At 47.3% G+C, this 24,414-nt stretch overlaps 1 protein-coding gene across 3 annotated transcripts in view; it reads right to left on the bottom strand.

Annotated features, from left to right (window-relative positions):
* EGFR (epidermal growth factor receptor) overlaps window positions 1–24,414 on the bottom strand; it is a 190,633-nt gene that overhangs the window by 31,913 nt on the left and 134,306 nt on the right. For all 3 annotated transcript variants that reach the window (XM_060020118.1, XM_060020115.1, XM_060020116.1), the window contains exons 5-17: window positions 22,503–22,571; window positions 21,625–21,743; window positions 20,174–20,315; window positions 18,680–18,796; window positions 15,118–15,244; window positions 14,944–15,017; window positions 14,099–14,189; window positions 11,597–11,796; window positions 10,439–10,571; window positions 8,585–8,675; window positions 6,519–6,676; window positions 2,740–2,778; window positions 596–737 (exon numbers count right to left, since the gene is read on the bottom strand). In XM_060020118.1, coding sequence (XP_059876101.1) covers window positions 596–737; window positions 2,740–2,778; window positions 6,519–6,676; window positions 8,585–8,675; window positions 10,439–10,571; window positions 11,597–11,796; window positions 14,099–14,189; window positions 14,944–15,017; window positions 15,118–15,244; window positions 18,680–18,796; window positions 20,174–20,315; window positions 21,625–21,743; window positions 22,503–22,571 — 1,502 coding nt within the window. The remainder of the gene's footprint in view (window positions 1–595; window positions 738–2,739; window positions 2,779–6,518; window positions 6,677–8,584; window positions 8,676–10,438; window positions 10,572–11,596; window positions 11,797–14,098; window positions 14,190–14,943; window positions 15,018–15,117; window positions 15,245–18,679; window positions 18,797–20,173; window positions 20,316–21,624; window positions 21,744–22,502; window positions 22,572–24,414) is intronic.

The raw sequence follows: 24,414 nt of genomic DNA, 5'->3' as shown, positions 1-24,414 counted from the left end.
CCCCCCCTCAAAAAAAGGCATCCTTGAACAGAACGGCTCCTTTGCAATAAGTGCAATTTCTATTTCTGTGTCCGGGCCGAGAACACTTGGGGAAGGACAGTGTTCTGTGGTGGTCACTCTGCTAACCGGTCGGGCCCCTCACAGCCGTTTTGCTGTAGCTGCGGTGGGTCCCTCTTCCCAGGGCCTCTGGCTTCTGACACGTTGTCGGACACGGATGCCGGTTGAGAAACCACGGACAACACGGTCACAAACGTGGCTCCAAAAGGAGCAGCCGCTGGTGTGGACAATGGCATTTTCCAAAGTAACACCTCCTGAGCTCACGTTTCTGCGCGCCAGCCTTCCCCTTGGCCGGCCCGAGCGCCCGCCCCACGTGGGCAGCGGGCGCCCCGTCTTGGGAACCGGCCGTGGGACTTACCCTAGACACAGCTGCATTCCCCTGGATACAAGTACTAACATGTGCATGTAGTTGCTTATAACTGGACATTCAGAGATTCTTCCGACTTTTTCCTCGCGATAAAAAGAGCACAGTAATAAATCTTCAAGACGCAAGCCTCGGGCTGCCGCGCCTCCCCGCCCCCTCGCGCGCGGCGCTCACCTCGCGCTCCTGCAGCAGCCGGCGCAGCGTGCGCTTGCGGACGATGCGGCGCCTGCGCAGAAAGAGGCCGACCCCCAGGGCCAGCACCAGGGCCAGCAGCAGGGCGCCCACCATCCCGGTGGCGATGGACGGAATCCTCGGCCTGGAACGAGGTGGACACGCAAAGGGGTGAGGTTTGTTACCTTCTTGGCATTTCACATATTTCCCGTACGTTCTAATAGCATGACGTCATTTAGGGCTAGCTCAGAAAGTGGAATACGGCGCAGCTCGTAAAGGAGAAAGGAGGGCGGACTTGGAGCCCCAGGGCAGGGTTTCCAACTTCCTTCAGTATAGGAGCCTGCTTTGTCGCATGTTTTACACTGAGGTATCATTTGGACTTCTCCCTACAGGATCATACTTTTCATCTGTTGATTAAGAAAACGCATCATTTAAAAAGTAACTCAGAGTTCAGCCATGCTTTTCATATGAATCTGTGTGGCTTCCCCGGAGTGTCTCCACGCGTTTGAGGCACGCCCTCCGTGACACTTGCGATGTCTGCTGGCCAGGCTGGAAGGAGGGACCCTTTCAAACCTGTGGAGACTTCCCGAGGGGTCCGGGGCTTTCAAGATGGGACCAGAGCCGTAGGAAGTGCTGTAGCATGAGGGTGGAGGCGGTGAGGAAGTGACAGGATTTCCACACGGACAGCAGAGCTGTCAGGGATGAGTGATGTCATCCTGCAGCCACCCCTCCCCCCATAGAGCTCGGGTCAACAAACACCCAAAACTCAGGTTCTAAAGCTCACGGGGAAAGAACCGTCTGAATTAGTAGATTCTGAATTTAGAATCTTCATAAAGCTTTTATTCTCCAGCACCTGTGCCATCTAAGCTTCTGGCAAACTTCATATTTTCAGGTAGAAATGTTAATGAATATCAAAGATTAATCAGTAGCACCGTTTGCACCTAAAAAAATGTGCCAGTGTTCTTACAGATTTCTCATAAGTGGGTCAAATGTACTTCACGTAAATGGTATTGATGACACTTTCTTCTTAGCAAGTGCAAAAGTCATCTCCTGAGTTATACCATCTTCCCAATTAATAGTTTGAATTAATGGGTTTTTCCCATTTTGAAGGGGACACTGAAAGATATAAGGAATAATTTGTACAGAGTATGTGTTCCATGGGAAGTAGGGGGAGTGAAAAGAGAAGAAAAGAATTAAAAGGGTAAAAATATAACAAAGAATGGTCGTTGACCGGTTTCAGGGTGGGGATGTGACGGAAAACCTCATAACTAAGACGCTGATTGAAGCACGAAGAGAGGACAAAGCTTGCTGGTGTCCTCGTGGCTCAAGTGAAGAGGGGCGTAAAAGGAAATCTTTATCTTTGAGAAACTGCCCTATTTGTCTTTCATGTCTCACTTGATAGCAGGAGGGATCAGTTATCTTGGCTAATTCTTCGGCAAGAGACTGAGCTGACTGGCATTGAGGAAGGTTGTTGAGGGGAGGAATTCTGTAAACATTACTGGAGATGGCAGAGGTTCCTGGACGTTTGGCTGCTGTTTGGGGATAACTGGTCAGTGTCTTGTGTATAATTCTGATTCTTCGATAGACATTATTAATTGGTAGTATCACTCTTTCCTGATGAGTCTGAACAGGAAGTCCCAATTCTGCTTTTCTCTGTGCAGCATTTCAGGCAATGACGGCAAAAGGATCACAACTGAAATGCTGAAGGAAGTCCTGTGTTTAGGAAAGGAAGTAAGGGGAGAAAGTCTCCCAAGGTGGAGCTCTGTCATTGAACAGACGGGTCATTCAAACACAGGTTTGTGGTAGGGCCAACTGGGTCAGCGAGGAAAGAGGAGGGAAGCTGGAAGAGGAGAAGGACCCAACCACCCTGGTGACCTAGGGAGCAGGGCTGCGTGTAGAAGCGCTGGGCCGTGAGGCTGGGTCCGCGTGGAGGGGCCCAGCACTCCTGTCCTGCCCTCCCCCCTGGCCCCAAAGCACAGCCAGCAGCGTGGGCAGGGTGAGCTCTGCTAGGAATGCCCAGGCTGGCCCAGGGTGAAGTGAGAACCAGCCAAGGCAGAGGGCCGTCGGAAAAGAGGGAAAGCACTACCCTCGCCCACAGCGCTCTTGGTCATTTCTGATCAGGTTATCGCATACAGTGTCACACTTACCCACTCACTGCACAGCCTTCAGAACCGGGCCCAGCACAGCTGTAGGAATTGAAAGAGAAATACACATTTCGATCATTTTACTTCTTTAGAAACCTATGGGGTTTCTAGCAAGAAGCTATGGACAAGGGAGACGCTCATAGGGAGAGCTCAGCCAGTTTACATTTGAAGAGCTGATGGACAAGGGTAGTGACTGGACAGGTGCCCTAAGAGGGAACCACCTGAGTGTCAAAGGATTAAGGGGTCCTTGGGAAAGCTGGTGGTACCCTGCATAATTCTGCAGAAATGATTGTCAAATATCAAGCAAAAGAGGCCATATCATGCTATCGTTTAATTTTGTCAGAAAAATTATTCCTTGTCTCCCACTTGATTTATTATTTTTTGTTACATGTAATTAAAATAGGCAAAATTTCGTGTCATTTCGTTTAATTTATTGGCATAAAATTTCAAAGAAACCATCCCCTGACGACTTACTATAAAATGTGGTTCCGTTTAAAAGTGGATTTGCGGACTTCCCTGGTGGTGCAGTGGTTTAGAATCCGCCTGCCAATGCAGGGGACACGGGTTCGAGCCCCGGTCCGGGAAGATCCCACATGCCGCGGAGCAACTAAGCCCGTGTGCCACAACTACTGAGCCTGCGCTCTAGAGCCCACGAGCCACAACTACTGAAGGCTGCACGCCTAGAGCCCGTGCTCCGCAACAAGAGAAGCCACCGCAATGAGAAGCCCATGCACGGCAACGAAGAGTAGCCCCCGCTCACCGCAACTAGAGAAAGTCTGCACACAGCAACGAAGACCCAACGCAGCCAAAATAAAAAAAAAATAAATAAAATAAATAAAAGTGGATTTGCTTCAAGTTTGCTGACCCATTCCCTGGGGTAAGCAGACTTGCCCTGTGGGAAGGGCACGGCTTCTGGAAGCAAGCATACACCTGTAACCTGGGCTTTCTCACTGCTGGCTGATGAGTCGTGGTGACCCCAGAGCCTTTCTAAGTGTTTCTTTAACGATACAAATGGGGAAAGCAGCGCGTTCGCTCTTAGTCATCGTTGAGACTATGTGTTTGATGATGCTGTGCACATCGCGGATACACAATAAAAGAAATGTTTTCTTATTTCCCCTCACCTCATCAATATTTCTCCATATTTAAAAAATTAAATCCATTTTTAGTACGTAATTCCTTTGGGAGAAGATAGAGATAGTAATAACAAGATTACGGAAAACTATATATTTTTCTACCAATGCTATATGCTCACAGACACACACGCATATAGAAACACATTTATTTCCCAAAGATAGAAAAAACAGGAAAAATGTATTTGTTTTATATAGGTAGTATAATTCTGTTTTTGAGAATCTGCTCTGAAATTGCTTATTTTGGGGAATATGAAAAAAATAGACTAAGTGAAAAACTAGCAAATTACAGTTTATACTATGTTTTGTAGAGTTTGCAGAGTGGTCCGTATAACCAGTGTGCTGGTATACCCAAAGGGAAAAGTATGAAAAATCTTGAAATTCCTACCAAGGAGGTATTTGGTAAAGTTCAGAATTCATTCTGGATTTAAAAAAAAGAGTTTAAAAGTAGGAATAGATAACTGTTTCTTTAACAAGATAATAAGAATCTCACACTAATAGCAAATATTGTTCTTAATGGTGACTTATTACAGCCATTTCCACCACCATCAGATATAAAATTCTCATGTCCACTACCATTGTATCTGATATTATTCTAGAAATTCTGGCCCTTGTAATATGATTTGAAACTTTTGGAAAAGAGATACAGATACCATTACCGGAGACGATATAATTGTTTTCCTGGAAAATTCAAGACCATGAACTAAAACGCTAATTTCAAAGGAAGTTCAGTAGAGACCACCAATACGAGATGAATATACACCTCCTCCAAAAAAAATCAAAGGCTATCTTATATATTAGATATAATAAATACTAGATATAATAAATGAGAAGATATACTAGAAAACAAGGTCCACTTCACAGTAGCAAAAATAAATATAAAATGTTTAGGCAGAACATGAAAGAACACAACTAAAACTTTACTGAAATATAAAAAAGAATATCTGAATGTATGAAGAAATTATCATTTCCTGACTGGGAGTACAAAATATTGTAAAAATGTTAGCCCTACTCAAATTAATCAATTGGCTTTCATGGGGTTTGTGTGTGTGTGTGTGTGTGTGTGTGTGTGTGTGTGTGTGTGTGTGTGTGTGTGTGTGTGTGTGTGTGTGTGTGTGTGTGTGTGTGTGTGTGTGTGTGTGTGTGTGTGTGTGTGTGTGTGTTAAACTTGGTAAAATATTCCAGATCACTTGCAACACACCAATGGCTTAGACTAAGATTAGAGGGAGAAGACAGTCACATGCAAACCACACAGGAAATGCCCAGGCTTCCTACATGTTAGCTGGGGAGTCAGCTGCCTGGGACTGAAACTCTTGGACCACAGGGTCATGGAATGATGGAGCCCTTCCGTTTACCCTCATGATGGCTGAAACTCAAGAAGGAAGGTGAAACGACGGAAGTTGACCAGGGTACCAGTCATTCCCAAATCACTTGTCTCCAGGCCCAGGCTCTTCCATATAAATGCAGTTAAAATAGTTTTTTTGTAAAAACTTAGGACATACTCGGAAAATTTTCAAGACTCCTGATGTTTAGAAGTCTAACTGGAAGGTTCTGCACCCCTTCAGAACACTAACCATCACTGTCACGGTCATAATTACCACCGTCACTACCAGCAGGACTGGCACCGTTACCTCCTTCACCAGCATTATAACCGCCACCATCGTTACTGCCACCTCGTCACCAGCTCCGCACCGCCATCTGTGCAATCGCTGATTGAGTGCTCGTGTGGTCCACGCACTATTCTAAGTACAGTACACGTATTAACTCAAGATCTCAAAAATCCTGTGAGCGATGCAGTCTTATTATCCTAATTTACAGGTGAGGAAAGTGAAGCACAGAGAGGTTAAGACACTTCCCCAAGTCCACACAGCTAGTAAGAGATGGCTCCAGAGAAGAGTAACGGTGCCAAATAAAGTTGAGGATTATGAGAGACAGAAGGGAATGTGAAATATATGGGACAACTTCTCCTTCTGATTTCTAGTAGTCCAATTTCATTGTCAAATTTATCATGTTAGTAAATAAGATATATACGTTCTGAGTGCTTCTACTAATTACAGTCAAAAGTTTTAATTTCCCTATTAACAGCTTAGCAATCAACTAGCTAAAAGAAAAAGCACCTTTAGGCAACATTCCAGGCAATGTTATCTTCTATTAATTGTAAACCAATAAAAGATTCCCACAGGAATCCCAGTCATCTGGAAAGATATTTATATATATATATATATATATATGTGTGTGTGTGTGTGTATGTGTATATATATATACACATACACACACACACACACACACATATATATATATATATATATATATATAGGCACCTTTGGGGATGGGGCAGGACCTCTGCTCTCGTTCCCCCCATCCCTTATTCTTCTTGTTGGGACATGCTGGCACCGCAGAACAGGGCCCTGGCACGAGACACACCTGGAGAGGCTGAGAGGCTCTCCCGCCAGCACCATGATCTGCCCACGAGCATATCATTGCTGCTGCCGTGGCCGTGGGTCCAGCACACCTGGAGGAACTGACTCAAATACAAACCTCTGTACTTGACTGACTGGAAAGTCCGGAGACATTTTCAATCTACAAATTTGCAAGATGGGAAGCACCCTGTTCTGCCTTTTCCTTTGCAGACCCAGAGCTTCCTGCACTCACCCGTAGGTGCAGCTGGGGTGGCACAGGTGACACACGTGATTGGCATCTGCAAACTTCCAGATCAGGGTGCTGTTTTCTCCTGTGACTCCAGCAGGGCAGGTCTTGACGCAGTGAGGGCCGTCGATGTTGTGGGCACACTTTACACAGCTGCCTGGTCCCTGCACCAAGGTGGAAAAACCGTTTCATAAATCAAACATTTACTTATGTCTCTCTCTTTTTCAGAATGAAGTAACTTTTTTTTTTTTTTTTTTTTTTTTTTGCGGTACACGGGCCTCTCACTGTTGTGGCCTCTTCCGTTGCGGAACACAGGCTCCGGACTCGCAGGCTCAGTGGCCATGGCTCACGGGCCTAGCCGCTCCGCGGCATGTGGGATCTTCCCGGACCGGGGCACGAACCTGTGTCCCCTGCATCGGCAGGCGGACTCTCAACCACTGCGCCACCAGGGAACCCCCAGAATGAAGTAACTTTTTACTTAAAATGCTTATCATGAAAAAAAATCAAACGACGTGGAAGTTCTTAAAGTGGACAAGCTCTTCTGTGACTGTGCTTGCCTGATGTGACCACTGTTAACAGCTGAGAATAAAGTCTTCTTGACTTTAAATGTGTACTTTATATACATACATACATATATATATATATATAACATGAGAGAAACTGTACTATGTGCTTTATTACATTTTACTCGATACACTGTGGGCATCTTTCCTCGTCAAAGCATTCTTGATTGGCCTACATGTATATTTATATCCTTATCAGTCAGATGGACTTCCTTGTGAATCGTGTTTGGAGTTGAGGGGGCCTCTGTGGGAGGCTGGACTCACCAAGGCCAAGCTGAGAAAAGCCACACCTACATCTCTCCAGTGTTGAGAAGGCGGCACATGGAAGTGCAGTGATGGCTGCATAATTAACTGTGCAACAGGCTAAATTGGATTCTGTTGGTCCAATGTGAATGCGTCGGTAAAACCCACAGAAATGAATGCACTGGGGCTGTTTGGGTTGTGTCCGCACACTTCACAAAGGGCTGAAATAACGTGGGTAGGGGAGGGTCTGCCTGCTGGCTCAGTGCTCTCATGTCTCAAAGACTGAGTATTCCCAGAGCCAGAACAATCAGATGACTAAGTCAGTCAACATCACCAGTTATTTTATTTCACTGATGAAAATTTAACCGAACACCAACCTAAAAACCAGTGGTTTCCTTTGTAACCAGCCATTTTGGCAGCCTGTACCTCAAAACTGAGCCTTACCGTCTTTTGTCTGATTTAAAGAACTTCTGAGAAATGTTTTCCGTTACTAGATTTAGATATGGCTGTTGAAATTCAAATCCAAACAGAGCTCCTCATATAAATAAACTGAGAATTAACAACATGGGCACACGGGTGTGAGAGGGACTGCATTCTCACACTCTCTAAAAGATTATTACTGAACATGTAGATGTGAAACTGAATTTTGAAAATCTTTCCTTTGTGATTAAAAAATACTCTTCAGGGCTTCCCTGGTGGCACAGTGGTTGAGAGTCCGCCTGCCGATGCAGGGGACACAGGTTTGTGCCCTGGTCCGGGAAGATCCCACATGCCGCGGAGCGGCTGGGCCCGTGAGCCACGGCCGCTGAGCCTGTGCGTCCGGAGCCTGTGCTCCGCGACAGGAGGGGCCACAACAGTGAGAGGCCCGCATACCGCAAAAAAAAAAAAAAAAAAAAATACTCTTCAAATAACGATAAACTCATGTTAAATAAGAATTTGGTGATGTTTCATTAAGACAATAAAGCAATGAAGACAGATGTCAGGAACACTGAAGGCTGCCTGTGGGTGTGCCCCGTCCACAGGGCACCCTGATCTGTGGTGTGAGGACGGGCATCACCACGTGCGTCTGGGGTTGGACAGAGAAGGGGAATGCCCGTGCCAGCAGGGTATGTGCTGACGTCCCCTCAGTCACAGCCCCCGACGGCTGTGAGATGTGGACAGGGAGTGTGCTGGATGCGCGTCCCAGCAGGCACGGGGTGACGGGGGCGAGGGTCATCCTTGCGGGCTATGGCTGACGTGTGGGGTGACATTAAACGTGCTCCTTACGTGTCCCGTGCAGGTCACGTTCATGGCCTGGGGCAGGCATTCCGGATGGCACTGCACGCACTCGGAGTTTTCAACGAACTCCCTGGGCTCTCTGACGGGAGAAGACGGGAAACTGGTCAGTGCCGTCCCTGGACACCCTGCTGCAGGATGCTGTCTGGGTTCACCTGTCTGAGAGCTCAGATGACACAAATCACCTCTCTTAGAAAGTCAAAACAGTTTTAGGGAGAAGTCGAATGGCCGGGAATCTAGGACTATACTGTAATGTAATGAACTGATTCTTGTCAGCGGAATCTTTGGTCATCTTCTCCTGGAACAAAAACATCAGCTTCCGTTATAATCAAAACATCTTCCCTACATTTTTTCTCCAGGCGCAGTTTTTCAATATTAGATAAGCAAGGCAACACATGGGAAAAAAAGAGAAGAAAACAGTCCTTAAGATGTCAGTCCTTAAGATTTAAGATACCCCCTCCAATATCAGATTCATGGATATTTAAATTAAGCTGCAAAGAAATGGTATCTAGACTAATGCCTGGGAAAAGGAAAGACAGCTATTAAACGTTTCCTCAGTGGTTATTCCTAAAAACAGCAAGTAGGGAACACAGGCGTGAAAAATTTTGCTTGTACTATTTTAACCATTCCGCAAACTTAGATTAACGTTAAGCGACAAGCTGATGTTTGACTGAAACGACACTGTAGTTGTGGCAGGTGTTAAGACGACGGGTAATTAACTAGGCAGTGAACAAGGAGTGTTTACACCCAAAGACGTGGTCCGTGAGTCCTCTCAGGCAGACGGCATCAATTAAACCAAATACGCCGTGGGACTTTTTCCCTGTGCTTCTTCTCTGGGTTACCACACCTACTGCAGGAGCCAGCCTCGCAAGTGGAACAGGTGCTGCTGGGCACTGGGGTTCTCTAATGGGCAGACCCGGGCGCCACCGCCGTGGCTATTTTAATCACCTTGTCGCTTCAAAGAGACGTCAGCACTGAAGACATGAGAGCTTAGTGTCTGTTTGCAGCTGTAAGGACTGCACCAATATTTCTTACTTGTTGAAACAATACTATCAATTATGCAAATTACTGTTAGGCTAATGAGCCTATCAGCTAAAGATTCTTACAGAATTGAACTTGGTCTTCTCATCCTGCTTCCGAATATTTCTGATCTGAGCTGTAGCCCAAGCCCTGATAGTGAAACAGAAAGGAAGCTTTCCTAGAGCCATCTGTAACTCCTACGCTCTTCTCTATCATGAAATTTCTCTTTTTCTTTAAATTAAACAAAAAAAAATTGCCTCTGCCCGTCTCTATCCTTCCATTTTACTTTCCTATTAATTTATTTTAGTCATTATTTGTGGTCATTCAAAGCCTTACTCAATATCAAAATTCCTATAGAATCAACAGACTGTACTTTTTATTGATTGCAATAAATTCAACAAATGCTATACAACTGTTTATTTCTCTGTCCATGGGTATGTTTGAAGTTATTTGCACTGTTCAGTGTGTCTTGAACATAAACAAAAATTAACCAGGAGCTGTGTTTTGACACAGCAGGAATGCTGTGCTACAGTGGCCACGGTCTTGGCCATCTGAACCACGGAAGACTGTTCTGTTTGTCTTGGGAACATTGTGCCGCTAGGAAAAATATAAGATATTTCCAGATAGAGAGAGACTCTATAAATTGGATTGGATTAAGTCATGAAAAAAGTCTGTTCACTTCCCTTTGTGATTAACAGTTGTCAATCACACAAAAACAAAGGAAAAGGAAAATAATCCGACTGATTAACCATAAACCTATAAAACAATCTTAAGTCTTATTTTTTTTAAATCAAAACATAGGGATTAAAAAACAAAGCCTCTTACCCCTTTAGAACGTTGCACTTCTCCACACACTCCCTGCCACGGCTGAAGTTTCGGCAGGACATGCAGTCTTCGGGTTTCGGGCCCCAGCAGCCCTCTGACGAACACAGCGGGTTACAGACGTGGCCCATGGCCTCTGCGAAGACAGGGTGAGCCACACGGGTCAGCCGAGGAACAGTGGCCAAGGGCCCTGTGGGTGAGGTGCCCAAACACATGCTGGGCCCCCTGGGAGAAGCAGTGATGCAAGCACAAAAGGGCTTCCGGAGGCCCACCGCAAGTCCCCTTTGCCCTGCTGGGGGCTGAGTGTACCTGGATGAAACACTCAGAGCTGCCAGAACGGCACGGGAAGCGTGTGGCTCCTTGCCGTGTGCGAGGCACACAGAATCTCACCAATTCTCTCAAATGCACTACGGTGTGGGAATCATTACCTCCATTTCATGGATGAAGAAGCCAAAGCCCAAAGATTTACGTAAACTGATGAAGGTCTCAAAGCCAGGAAGGGCTCGAGCCAGGATGTGAACTCAGGTCTGCTTCTGCCGCTGGCCGGGGTCTCACAGCACAGGCTATGCCGGTGCAGGCCCCGCTTCAAAAGCTGACTATGGCTCAAAACTCAGAACTGGAAATGCCCGTGTGAAACAGTCATCCCATTCCGGTGTGTGTGTGTGTGTGTGTGTGTGTGTGTGTGTGTGCGCGCGCGCACGTGCACATGTGTGTCTAGCTATAGTCACTGGGGATGAAATGAGCAGGGAGGAACACACAGCTAAAATGCAATCTAACTGGGGGAAGAGGGGTGGGTCGGGATGGTGGGATGAACTGCCATGTATACACTAATATGTATAAAATAGATAACTAATAAGAACCTGCTGTATAGTAAATAAAATTAAATTAAAAAAATGCAATATCATTAATACTAAATGTAGTTCTGTAAATTCCCAATAATTGATAGCCTAGACTTCAAGGCAAGTTCATCCTATGAAATGAGAATGATCTAGAAACAATTCTGATGAACTCCACAATTAAGAATATACAGATTTCTTTTAATTTGCTTCTTCACGAATGTAAAAAGTAATTTTAAGGTTTGGGAATGGTTCTCCAATATTCTAAATCAAAATAAATGACCCGCGGGAACCATCTCCACAATGGACTGAAGTGGTGACTCACTGCACTCTTTTTCACTCCTGTTGTTGGTAATTTTGGTTTTCTGACTTGAGGTCCCAAAGAGTTTTTTCCAGTTTATTGTATCTGCGTAGCACAACTTTCGGTTTCCTGAAATGATCACATCTCCATCACTTATCTCCTTGAGGGAGCGTAATCCCAAGGACGTTATATCCAGGCCAACAACCGCCAGAGAAAACTGACCACTAAGTTGGAGAGAAGAAAAACAATGTCGTGAAAAATTATGAAAACACAGCATCGCTAAGAACTTTGCTTTTCTGTACCACTTTAGATTTACCACAAACTGCCTTCCACGGGTTGTTAAGTCACGTTGTGGAAGGTATGTACTGCAACTTGGGCAAATTGCAAGTGCTTTTTAAAGCTAGTTCAGGGAAGAGCTAGTTCCTTGTTCGTTTAGTATCTCTAATCCCAGTGGCAGACCAGGGGCTGAATAAATGTCTTAATGTCATTATTTGATTGGCTGCATTTTAATTTTGCCTGGGAATTGAGAACATGTTCTAAGTTCTCAAATATCCAAATACACTTAAGAGATCACAGGTTCATTTTCCCATCCATCCATCTACCCATCCGTCCATCTATCCATCCACCCATCTATCCATCCACCCATCTATCCACCCACCCATCCATTTATTGAACAAACGTTTGAGGTAACATGTGACTCATTCTAATTCTACGTTAAGTGTGTGTTTCCTATTCTCAAAACACCTTTTGTCTAGTGATGACACAATCATATGAGTAGATAATTTTAACCCAGCAGGGGTACCACGGAGGCGAAGAGTAGGGGTCTAAACAAGTCTGCGGAGGGGGTCTCCCGGAAGGGGTGAGGCCTGATTGTCAGGACCCCGGGAGCAGGGACTATGATATTTTCTTTGCTACCCAACCCTGTGCTAGGATCCTACGGGGTGATCAGTACGTGTTCATCAAGTGACCAGGTGGAAGTTATTCCGACTGAATGGAAGGAAGTCCTGAACCACCTGCAGGAGAACGTGACAGGCACTAAGAACCATGAACTACTGCTCGAGGTGGGCGGGGCCTGGGAGGGGGGCCTGGGAGGGAGGAAGAGGCCAGAGCACGGACCACCTTAGACACCACACGGAGGAGGTTTTTGTCCGCAAATGATGGGAAACCATAGGAAGGAGATTTGCGCTTTTAGGAAGCTCACTGGACACCAGGACGTGGAATGGGCCAGTTGAGACAGTACAGTAGAGAGAGCGATAATGAAGGCGTGAGATGACAGAAAGCAAAGCCTAATTTGAGGACTCCTTCTTCTCCTTGTTTCTTTTTCTCTCTCCACCCTTTCCTCCCTCTGTCCTCCCACAGCCTGGCTCCTGTGTATTAGACCTGTGCCCCTGCTCTTAGGAATCCCCCCAAACTGTGCCCAGGGGAGGCAAGCCAGCAGAGACAAAGCTGAGGTCTTCCCTGCCGGGCAGGTTTGGCTTTGCTGAGAACCAGGGGTCACACTGCCCCAGGAGGGACGGTCCATCCTTGGACTTCTCAGCAAATGTGAAAAGGAAAAAAAGTCATCTTTATCTTATTTACATCCCTAAAACTAAGCGGAGAGGTATATGCTAGTCACCCAAGAAAACGAACCTAAATCTCTCATCTCTGTATGAACTTGGGGCAAAAGAAGTATTCCTGAGAACTCAGAGCACAGGGGCCTTTCTGGGAAGTGATATGAGCTGCCAGTTTAGCATCAGCGATGCAAAGCCGCGACGGTTTTTGGAAAGTGATGCTTATTTCACATGCACTGTCGTCTGCCTTTCTTTAATATTGCACAATATTACGTAGCCCTCTGAGGAGTCAATTATGGGAAAGAGTGCTCGGAACCAGACGGTTTCCAAGGCAGGTTTGAACAAGAGAGTCCCAAACTTCCCCTCACCGCAAAACTCTTCATTACCCTTATTACATTAAAGGTGCTTGTGTGTGTGTGTGCGTGTGCGTGTGCGTGTGGGTGTGTGGGTGTGTTTCACTCTTGGAGCTGGAAAAGTGGAAATCCTGAAAGATACACTCCATGTTAAACAGCCTCTCAGGTCCCCTGAAATGACTTGCTGAAAAGGATGTGTGACCTCAGTGCTGTTCTTGCCAAAAGTGCAAAACCTCAGCTGAATCAGGAGAAAACACTGGCTATCCTACAAGATGCCTGACCAATACTTTTCAAAAGGGTCAAGGCCATGAAAGACAAGGGAGACAAAGGAACTGTCACCGACGGCAGGGACCAAGGAGACGTGACAGCCGCGTGCAGTGTGGGCTGACGGAACACACAAGGCGTTCATGGAAAAACTGGCGCGATCCCAGAAAGTCTGCAGTTCAGTTACTACCGATTTCTTTCCTTGACTCTCGTGCCACGCTGATGCAGGGTGTCACCATCGGGGCAGCCGGGTGAAGGATGTGTGGGAACTCTCTGTAGTGTCTCTGCAGCACCTCCGTAAGTCTTATTTCAAAAACAAAAAATAAGGGTCTACCGGGCTTTGGCTGGGGTCAACTTACTGTTGCTTCGTCCTGCCACGTATGATTTCCAGGTTCTCAAAAGCATGGAGGCCAGTCCTGTTTGCAGGCCAGGCCTGAATCAGCAAAAACCCTAGAAGGCAGAAGGAAGGTTCAGGCACACACCACTCAGAAATGTCTATTCTGTGTGAGACATTATTGTAGGATTTTCAGGAGTGTCGACGAGCAGGAGAGGTGAACGTTCTTCTCGTCATCTTCCCGAGCACACGCACGCATGCGTCGCTGCGCACCAGCCGCCGCCCGACACTCACCCCGCAGGCTGTGCTCCAAGGGCGAGACCCCAAGCAGGCTGCCGCGCTCAATGACAGCGGCCAGTGCCGAGCTGCAGCGCCCCAAGGAGGCTGACGTGGTATCCTTACTTAGTTCCAGTTATCCAAACAACCTTGCTATTTAGTCTGATTATTTCTTTTTGAGGGATGTCGGAAGTGGAGTTCTGACGGGTCCCGGGCCCAGGCCTGCCGGTGGCAGAGCAGGATGTGAAGTGCGTCTCCAGGCCCGGGAGCCTGCTGTCCGCTCGCCGCTGCCCCCCTCCCTCTACCCACCACGTCCAGGGCTGGTCCTCGGACGGCTGGCCCGGGCTGGGCGGTGAGAGAGCAGACATGTTCACACCACGTCATGAATGACCTAACTCTTTGCTTAAAGAGCTCACCTCTCGAGTGCAGGGGAAACTGCATTTTTGAAAAATATCGAAGAACTGATTACTCATGAATGGTAGAATTTCAGAATAAATGTTTTTATGCCAAAGGAGAAGAAAATACTGCTAAACGTTCTCTTCATAAAACACTGATTTCCTGTTTATGTTCATATGATATCTTAGCGGCACACACCTGTTATTTCCTTTACAGTTTTTAGAATGTCCAGTTCCTTTGGGTCCAGAGGTGGAGTACGTGTGAAGGAATCACTGAAACAAGGAACAGGACGATCAGTAACAACCTGCAGGTGAACAAAGCTGATTTCGTTTTTTTCTATATTATATCAGTAACTTAAAAATCTTTACTTACCCCTTAAATGCTACTGGCAGGATATGAAGGTCTCCACTGATCGAGGTGCAATTTCTGAAGTGTTTAATATTTGTAGCATTTATGGAAAGTGTATCTTTAAACTCACCAATTCCTATTCCGTTACAAACTGTAAAGATAAGGGAGGTGTTTATTTCACTCGCATTTGTTGAATTAAGAATAGCTAGTGTTCCACAGGCAGAGGGGAGCAGGCAGGAAACTGCAGCCGTGGGAACTATTGCCGCCAGGCTGTCATTCATTCACTCAACAAACACTGCTAGGCCTGCTAGGGCCCAGGGACCATGGCGGGGTTGGGGCTGCAGTGGTTACAGGAGACGCCATGGCTGTCCTCAAGGAACCTGCTTTCTCCTCCTCATTTTCCCCACTTGGGCCAGAGTACAGTTGCTCCTGAGGACTCCAGCTTCCTCTCCATGACAGTGTGCCCTGCACCGTCAGTGCTGTCCTGTGCTCACCCGCGTGCCCCTACTGACCCTCAACGCCTCCCCTCGCCTAACTGGGCCTGCGGCTTGGTCTTCTAACTGAAAGAAACAATATGCATAGATATTTTTGTTTTTAATGGAAAGAGCAAGATGCATTCATCTGAGAAAACCTTGAAAACACAGAATAAAGGGGAACAAAATGACAAGCAATTCTCCTATGTACCTTTGATATTTTAGAAAATTTCCTTCTAGCTATCCTCCATGGTTATGTCGCACTAGATATGGAGCTGTTTTGTTTTTTTCCACTTATTATGCTGTGAACATTTGTCTTGTCATTAAAACCATTCACAAACATGGTTTTTAATGGCCGTCTGATGTTGTATCATAAGAAATACTGGAATAACTCTTATCAGATAAATTGCTTTTCTTCCACAGCGTTTACTTAAGCCATGTGCTTTGATCTGTGTCCTATTGTGACGTCAGTCTCAGACGCCTTTTTCCACACTCTGAGCCCATTTATGAATTTACATTCACTCCCGAATTTCCATCTCAGATGCCAGTTCCCTCCAAAGCCCATTTATCTGTTGTGGCTGTACTTCTAGAATTCACAGTGCAATCTTTGGTACCTCTCTTTCAGATTGTATCTTACTTTGAAGAATAATCATGGAAAATCTCATTGTTTTTCAATGAGGTTTTGAAAGGGGAGGATGAAAGGATGAGGGTGAGGTCCTCCCCCGGCCTCACCCAGGCCTCCCTGGGGACAAGGTCCCCTGGTCCCTCCATCTCCCTCTGCTCCACTCTGTCCAGAGTCCCTGCTGCTTGGGTTGCCACCTGGCAGTGGGGCCTGTCCCATCAGCCCCCCTGGACCTCCAGGCTCGCCTTGCACTGCATCTGCCTCGCTGTGGGTTTGGGAATGGGAGGGCGAGGCTGTTTTAGGATTCCAAGGCTCTGGCTGACAACAGAGTGAGGCTGGCTTCCGCACAACAAGCCCTGAGGCAGACGCCTGCCAACGGGGACTTGCCATTTAATTACAGGTTCGGAAGAGATTTCCACATGTTTGAAAGAATATCCATGCTCTCTCTGTTTAGGTGTGATGGTGATTGGTGGGGTTACCTGAATTCCTAAATTTGGAGATAAATTACACATTCACCCCTAGACCGATCAGATTTGGAGAAGCTGTAGACCATCAACACACGCATTTTCCAAACTTTGTTTTCCTGGCATCGCCCTATACCTGAAGGGATCTGAGTTGGCCACTACTCCAGGATATGAACTGGGGGTGGGCAGAAAATAGAGCATAATGATTACAGGAGACTCGAAGTGTTTGTTGAACACAAAACTAACAGAAGAAAGACAAAAATCATCTCTGATTTTATTGATGCATTTGAGGATGCTGACGGTATAACCCTCTCTCTCTTCAGGGGCTTAGCTCTTCTACTTCCTCTGTGCCAGGCACTGCCCCAGGTTCTTATTTTCTTCCTTCCATGTCCCCTCTGCCGGGAGGTCTCCTGGAGCCAAAGGACACTCATCTCTCAGGGCCCCGACACCCCTGCGACACAGGAGCTACAAGGCCAGGTGGCCAGAGAGACCCGCTGGGAGCTCGTGGGTCTGTAAAGTGGGGATGGTAATGGCACAGACCCCCTAGGGGGGCTGGAGGGACTTGATGACGTGGAGCACGGAGGCTGAGTTTGCCCCGTGAAGAACACACGTGCAATGTAAGAGCACAGAGGTGGTAATCAGTTTCAGCTGAAATCACAGATGCTTCTTAGGGAAGGTGGCCTCTGAGGCAGATGTTCAAGATAAGCAGTTATTCATTGAGGCATTTTTTTTTAACAGCAAAACAGCGGAAACAATCTAAACGACCATATACAGGGAGACTGGCTGGATAAATTATGGTAGAGGGGATAGGATATAGGGGATTATGGATAGGGTTCGGGGAGTGCCCAGCAGCTGCAAAGTAGGATGAGGAAGATTCATACGAAGTTATCTGGAGTGATCTCCAGGGTATGCTAAGTTTAAGTGGCAAGGTACAAAGAGTGTAGATGCGGAACTGGAAGACGTGGTCTAGGCCTGCCACGTGCCCAAAGGACTCAGGTGCCAACTGGGGAGGCTCCCACAGGCCACATAGAAGACAGTCTGGACATCAAAGTGAATGATGACAGGAGGGATTACCATAAACTGAATAAAAAAAGGATTCAATGACCTCACGTGGGTACTAAAAAAGCTATTTTAGAAAAGAATATCAACTAATAAATGTAGAAGACATGATAGAAATAGGAAATCACTCCTTTATAACCACCAAGAAATCTGACTGATGCTACTTCAAGCAAATCATCGAATTTGTCATCGTGGTAACGGGATGAAATGGCTGTGCCCCCTGGTGGGACGCAATGAGGGGAAATGCTCCTGCCCACCTGAGTCCCGCCTGGAGGAAAACCATGCCCAGGGCAGACAAGGGACATCCTGCAAAACACCCGGCCTCAACTCTGCACAGCATCGGGGAAAAGGGGGCTGAGAAATGGTTCTGATTTAAGGAAGAGCATGGAACCCACAGCCCTCAGCTGGACTCTGGATCGAAAAGCAGCTAAAAAGGATGTATTGGGACAGTGGGGGAGTTGAAATTAAACTGAAAACTAGAATTGCACTGAATCGATGTTAAACTCGAGATGAGAGTGAAGCCGTCTTTTGTTACTTAGGGGAATGTCCCGTGTGTAGGAAAGTGTGCTGGCGAACGTAGGGTGAAGTGTTATAACACCTGTAATTGTCACTGGGCTCAGAAAACACACACACACACACACACACACACACACACACACAGACACAGAGGGAGAGCAACGTGGCGATTACTGAAAATTGGTAAAGTTAAGTGCAGGGCATATGGGTGTTCATTACACTATTCTTGCAACGTTTCTGGGTGTTGTTGGAAAAATTTCTCGATAAAACATAAAGTACAGGATAAGCAGGGATACACTGGCATTGAGGACACCCAGAAACAGGGCAGAGCGTAAAGGAAGGGACACGTTTTCGAGCCGGGAGATCCCCTCCCATCTCGTCTGAGCGTGACGCCGAAGGTCTGGGGGCAGGGAACAGAGACAGCCCCTCGCCCGCACTGGGCGGCTTCCCACCTTTGCCACAAGGTCCGTCGCACTTTTTACACTTGCGGACGCCGTCCTCCTCCACCTCCTGGCTGTCAGAGCTGCAGGCGCGGACGCACGAGCCGTGGTCCGTCACCACGTAGTTACCTGGGGGACAGTGAAAGGAAGGTGGCGAAGGCGGCACCAGGTGTTCCTGGGCCTCAGGACCCTCCATGACGGGCTGATCCTCTGGTTTTGGTTACTTTAAGGACAAAGAATGAAAGGCTGCAAACAGAGAGGGATGCGGGGTTCACGGGTTCTCAGGGCCTCCCCGCCAGGCGCAGTGCCGGGCTGCTCGGGGTGCTGCCTGCCCGCTGGTCACCGTGTTCCCCCCCTCCCTGCAGCCTGTGCTCCCGTAGGGTCTACCTTCAGGACTTGTGCTTGAAGCTTGACTATTGATTAAAAAATGGGAAGCTACACAAAGACCACGCTTCCGCTGGGGCTGCCACACCCGGGGCTGCCCTCATCCCCTCCGGCCAGCGTGGGTGGCGGTGCCCACGCTCGGCACCAGCCCCGACGCCGGTCACTGTCTCATGGCTGCCGTGTTTGTGTTAATAACCTATTAACACAAATATCAGTCTATACTTTTCAGGAACTCTATGTGTTCCTTGCAACTTTCCCAAGTGGATCCTCAAACCTATGTGCTGGGCATCTGTCATTTTCCTTCTGAAAACTGTCTACTTTTGTTCTCTGAGGCTCTGAGTGGTTTCCTGTGGACTTTAAACTCTGCCCGTTAAGCTGTCTCTCAAAGAGTACATGTCTGTGTCATGACTGTGGGGAATTTTTCTTAGCTTGTCCGTTACCTTACAGTGGTTTATTATTCTAGTTGTGTGTTCTTTTTTCTGTTCCAAATTGATAAAATTTCATGTTCACAGATCTGGTAGGGCAAACCTCCCCCTCACAATTGTTCTTAAACATTTTTTTCTTTTTCCTTCATCTTCCCTCTTGGAAATCAAGATTGGTTTCTAAAACAATTTAATGAGACAATTCTACACTTCCTCTACCACGAAATAATTCATGTTGCCATTTCCCTAAATACCAGAGTCATCTGTAAAGCACAAATTGAACTAAGCAAAACCCAAGCCCAAATGATTAAACAAAGCCAACTGACAAGCAAAAACCCCTCTGCAGTATTCCTAAGGGCACAACCTTCACCAGATGTTTAACCACTAAAGAAGGCAGGTCTTCTAACTACTCTCTAACTTAGACCTTTTAAATACCTGCAAAGAGCTAACCGGGAAAATGGCCCAGTGGTCATGGGTCTGTGCCCATCAGACGATGGGATATTCTGGGCGACCACGGCTGGGGCTCAGGACACAAGAACTGACTCGAGGTCGGAGCAGCAGCCGTCCCCTCACCTGCCTTACGCTGAGGCGGACACGGGGACCCAAGGACACGTGAGCGGGGGACGCGGGGATGCCAGCAGGAGACAGAACAGGTAACGGGGTGCCTGACAACGAAAGGGTCCCCACGAGGGGCACTCACGGGGACACTTCCTGACACAGGTGGCGCCGAAGCTGTACTTCCCCAGCGGGTTGACTTTCATCTCGTAGGTGGTGGGGTCGTACAGCATGAGTGGCGGGCATGTGTCCTTGCACGTGGCTCCGTCCCGGAACCTGCGGCAGACCTGTCAGGGGAGGGGCGGCGGCTGTTAGACTCCGTGCGGGGAGCTGCGGCCGCGGTTCTCTGCGTCCAGGTGTTTGGTCAGAGCACACACATCTAGCAAAGTACTCTCGGTAGAGTCAGAAAGACCTTTCTCTTAAAAGCATGGTTTTTCTTAAATCCACTGTCCCAGCTGTCAGAGTTTACGGATTATGATGAGGGAAAAATACGTCTCCGTTAACTTTCAAAACCAGGCAGGAGTACACACACGAGAGTAGTTAACTCTACGGTGAAATTATTCTTCGGCCTAACTTACGTCAGGTTTCCCTCCTAAACAACACTTGAGGATACATTTTAGAATTTATTGCCAAACACAGAGAACCTGGACTAGGGGGGTGTCGTGCAGAGGGGACCAGACCACGCACAGAGGGGCCCTGACCAACAGCCTCGGGCCGTCTCCTTCCAGCCGCACATCAGGACCGGCCCAGACCAGCCGAGTCCAAAGCCTGGGGGGCCTGTCCAGCCTCTGGAACTTAGCCTCCTTGTTCCTGAAAACCAGACTCCTTTGGATCCCATCCAAGGTGAGTCTCCCAGTCTGGAGCTCGCTCAGCTCTGACTCTGGGACCCCGTCTGTCCGCCCTGGTGTCTCGGGACTCACAAGGCGCCCATGATCAGATGTGTGGCCCCCGCGGCCCACGGGGACACTAGGTCTCGCTTGAGCTTTCTGCAGTAACAGGGACAACAGCGAGGGCATGGGGACCCCACGGGGGGCGAGGAGGTGGGGGTGGGCGTGGAGGGATACGCGCAGGAGGTCTCTGAGCCGAGATGGAAAGAGCAGAGGCTTTAGGGGCGAAAGGCACAAATGGAGTCGCAGCTGTCCTGCCACTCGGGGTCTGTGTGGCCCCTTAACTTCTCCGTACACATCTCAGGGGTCCCTGCGGCATCAGCGCCCTAGGTTTGTAATGAGAATCGAGTGGAGCAGTAAACAGTGAGACGAGGCGGGTGCTGGCCACAAGAGACATTAGGGGCCCATAACACACAGTTCGTAGTTTGGCTCATTCTATGCCCAGGTCCTGGGTATGGAGGCCACACACACTGTGCCGTTTAGAGCACTCAACGGGCAGGTACTTTACTCTCCACCACTGTCAGACAAGGAAACCGAGGCACGGAGAGGTCACATAAGTTGCCCAAGGTCACCAAGTAAGTGGTGAAGGAAGGCAGGACACTAAAAGATGCTTTGTCACCCCTGCGGCTACAGACGTCAGTCAGTACAGTTCGGTCACAGGAAGGCTCTCTGAATCTCGGGCCAGAGAAGCCGCTGGGGTGGGTATTACCAGGCAGTCACTCTCCCGCGGCCCCGTGCAGCCGGCGGCACACTGGCTGTGGCAGCAGTCGCTGGGGGACCTGCCGCGGCAGCGCCCGGAACACTGCTGGGCACAGATGACTTTGGTCACTGGAAAGAAGCAGAGGCCATCCGTGAGCTGAAGGGTTCGGGAGGGAGGAAGGATGCCTTCCCCGGCACCTCGCAGAGCACTTGCAAACAGCGGATGAAAGATGGATCAATCTGGTGATTCTGCGGCTTAAGTTCCCCAACATTCACATTCTGCTAAATTCAACGGAGTCTTGATCTTTCTTACTGTACTTTTTTTTTTTTTTTTCCTACTTGTTTCTCATCACTTAGGAAAACTGACTCAGACCAACTCTGGACTTTCAGACTGCTAAATTAGATACCGATGAGAATTGAGTTTGGGGGTGGGTAACAGAAAGCATGTACACATAGCATGACGCCTGCCAGAAAGTAGTGTTTAAAAGGACGTAACAGTCACATCACAATCAGACTTAAAGTTTTCAAGATGACATGTCCCCAGATTCCTTGGCCGTTCACGCTCCCGAACTAGGATTCCCGCAGAAACACCCCCTTGAAGAAGAAGCTACTCTTGCTTCTCTGGAGGTGGGTACTCAAGAGAGGGGGGCGGCAGGAGAGGCGAGGACGTAAGAGATGCCATGACTCAGGTAACACAGACAAGCCCCCATTCCCAGGAAAACCTGCCAAACATACTGTTCAGAGAGAATGGCTGGTACACGGGTGGCCCACTTGCACTGACTTACGACAGGGCCTTAAAATCAACAATGCTTTCAGAGTCTTCAAAGGGAAAACAAATGCAAGTGTAAGGGGAGAAGATGGCCAGTGAAACTCTGCTCCCCGACTCACGTTTCTGGCAGTTCTCCTTCCCTGCACCCCAGCAGCTTCCATTAAGACAGACTGGATCACACTTTGGGCCTAAAATATAAACGTAATTGTTAAATTCATATTTTAGGGAAAGGGAACAAGAAACTGATGGCCCCTTCTCAAGGCCCTAGGCAAAGCCACATCCTAGAAACAAGGAAGTGCTTTCAAATTTCTTATTCTGTTTGTTCGACTGGTTGGTTTGTAAGATGATTTAAAAAAGACTCTCATGAGAAAAAAAAAAGAACCAGGTACTGCTTTTACTTACATTTCAGTTGTGGAAACTGAGGAGGAGAGCGATTATTGACTGGTCACGGGCCATGAAAACTGGGATTTAAATGGACTCATGGGTCCACATTTCAAATCTGCTTAGGCTTGGAGAATCTTCCAGCATCTCCCACAATGATGTTAAGGATGCCTCATCTGGGGGGATGGGTATGTACCAACCACATTCGTGCCGTGTCCAATCCTCAGGGATCCCAGGAGTTGGGGTCCTGTAAATAAATACTCCCAGACTCCACGCCAAAGAGAGAGAGGCCTGGATGCCACACAAAGGGTAGGACGTGCACGGTCTGTGTCACCTGGTTGATTATCTAAAACTTCAGCTATTAATTTGCAAGTTACTGTCTGAAAATATCTGTAATGGATCAATCCATTCGTGCAGTTTTTGTAAATGATTGACTATAAATGACAGCTACTAAGGGTTTTAATTTCATTAGTTGTGTTCTGTTTTCATCGGCATTAAGAAATCTCAGGACCAAGTGTTCTATATACAGACATAGAGAAGAGCTGACCACCAAGTTTGTTAGAAAGAGATCAGCCATGCAGGTCACTTCCATCGCAAAGACACATTAACCAAGGGACTTAACATGTGTCCCAAAGTCTCCCCCAGTCAGGAAGAATTCAGTCTCTGGGGAATTTCGGTTTCAAACAGAAGAGCTGACAATTTGCCAAGTGATTGTTGGACCAGGGCACCCCTTCAATAAGACCGACAAGGTTTACAATCGCTCCCAGGGGTGAAAGGCATCAGTGCAATGCTGGTACTTCTCAGAATCCTGAAGGATGGGAGGACGAGCCCCAAATGGATGGTGCGGGTTGTACATTGTGAAGAGAGACAGATGGAGACAGAAAGAGAGAAAGAAACTTAAGAGGAAAGAGCCAGAGTAACACATAGATACGTTCAAAGTGGTTGTGTCTGTACAATGATATCACGTTATCTTTCGTTTTTACCTTATACTTCCCCATATTTTCCAAATTTCTATTATAAGCATATAATATGTTTATAAAAGAAAATATTTAAAATAAAAACGTTTAATGGCATCTTTCTGTAACACAGGAAAACATCTGCCAATCAAGGGATTCAAAGTCTGCTTATGATTCTATTCTTAACCTTCTGTGACAAAAAAAGAATTAGACATTATTTAAAATACAGATAATAGAAAAAAGCAAGAAGAAGAAATGAGACTATCCAGAGGTAATCAATATAGGCATATAAGTATATCTACATATAAGAATTAATATCACACTACACACTGTATTATAACTTTAAAAAAAACGGATAAAACGTTATGACAATTTTTCCATGCCTTTAAAATGTCCTTCTGGGACTCCTGGTGGTGCAGAGGTTAAGTATACGCCTGCCAATGCAGGGCACACGGGTTCGATCCCTGGTCTGGGAAGATCCCACGTGCCACAGAGCAACTAAGCCCGTGCGCCACAACTACTGAGCCTGTGCACTACAGACTGACAGCCACAACTACTGAAGCCCGTGCACCACAACTACCGAAGCCCGCGCGCCTAGAGCCCGTGCTCCGCAACAAGAGAAGCCACCGCGATGAGAAGCCCGCGCACTGCAACGAAGAGTAGCCCCTGCTTGCTGCAACTAGAGAAAGCCCGT

This window comes from Delphinus delphis, chromosome 9, assembly GCF_949987515.2.
Source record: "Delphinus delphis chromosome 9, mDelDel1.2, whole genome shotgun sequence".
Taxonomy (NCBI): Eukaryota; Metazoa; Chordata; class Mammalia; order Artiodactyla; family Delphinidae; genus Delphinus; species Delphinus delphis.
The sequence above is the reverse complement of the archived record's forward strand: the minus strand, read 5'-3'. Positions and strand labels throughout refer to the sequence as shown.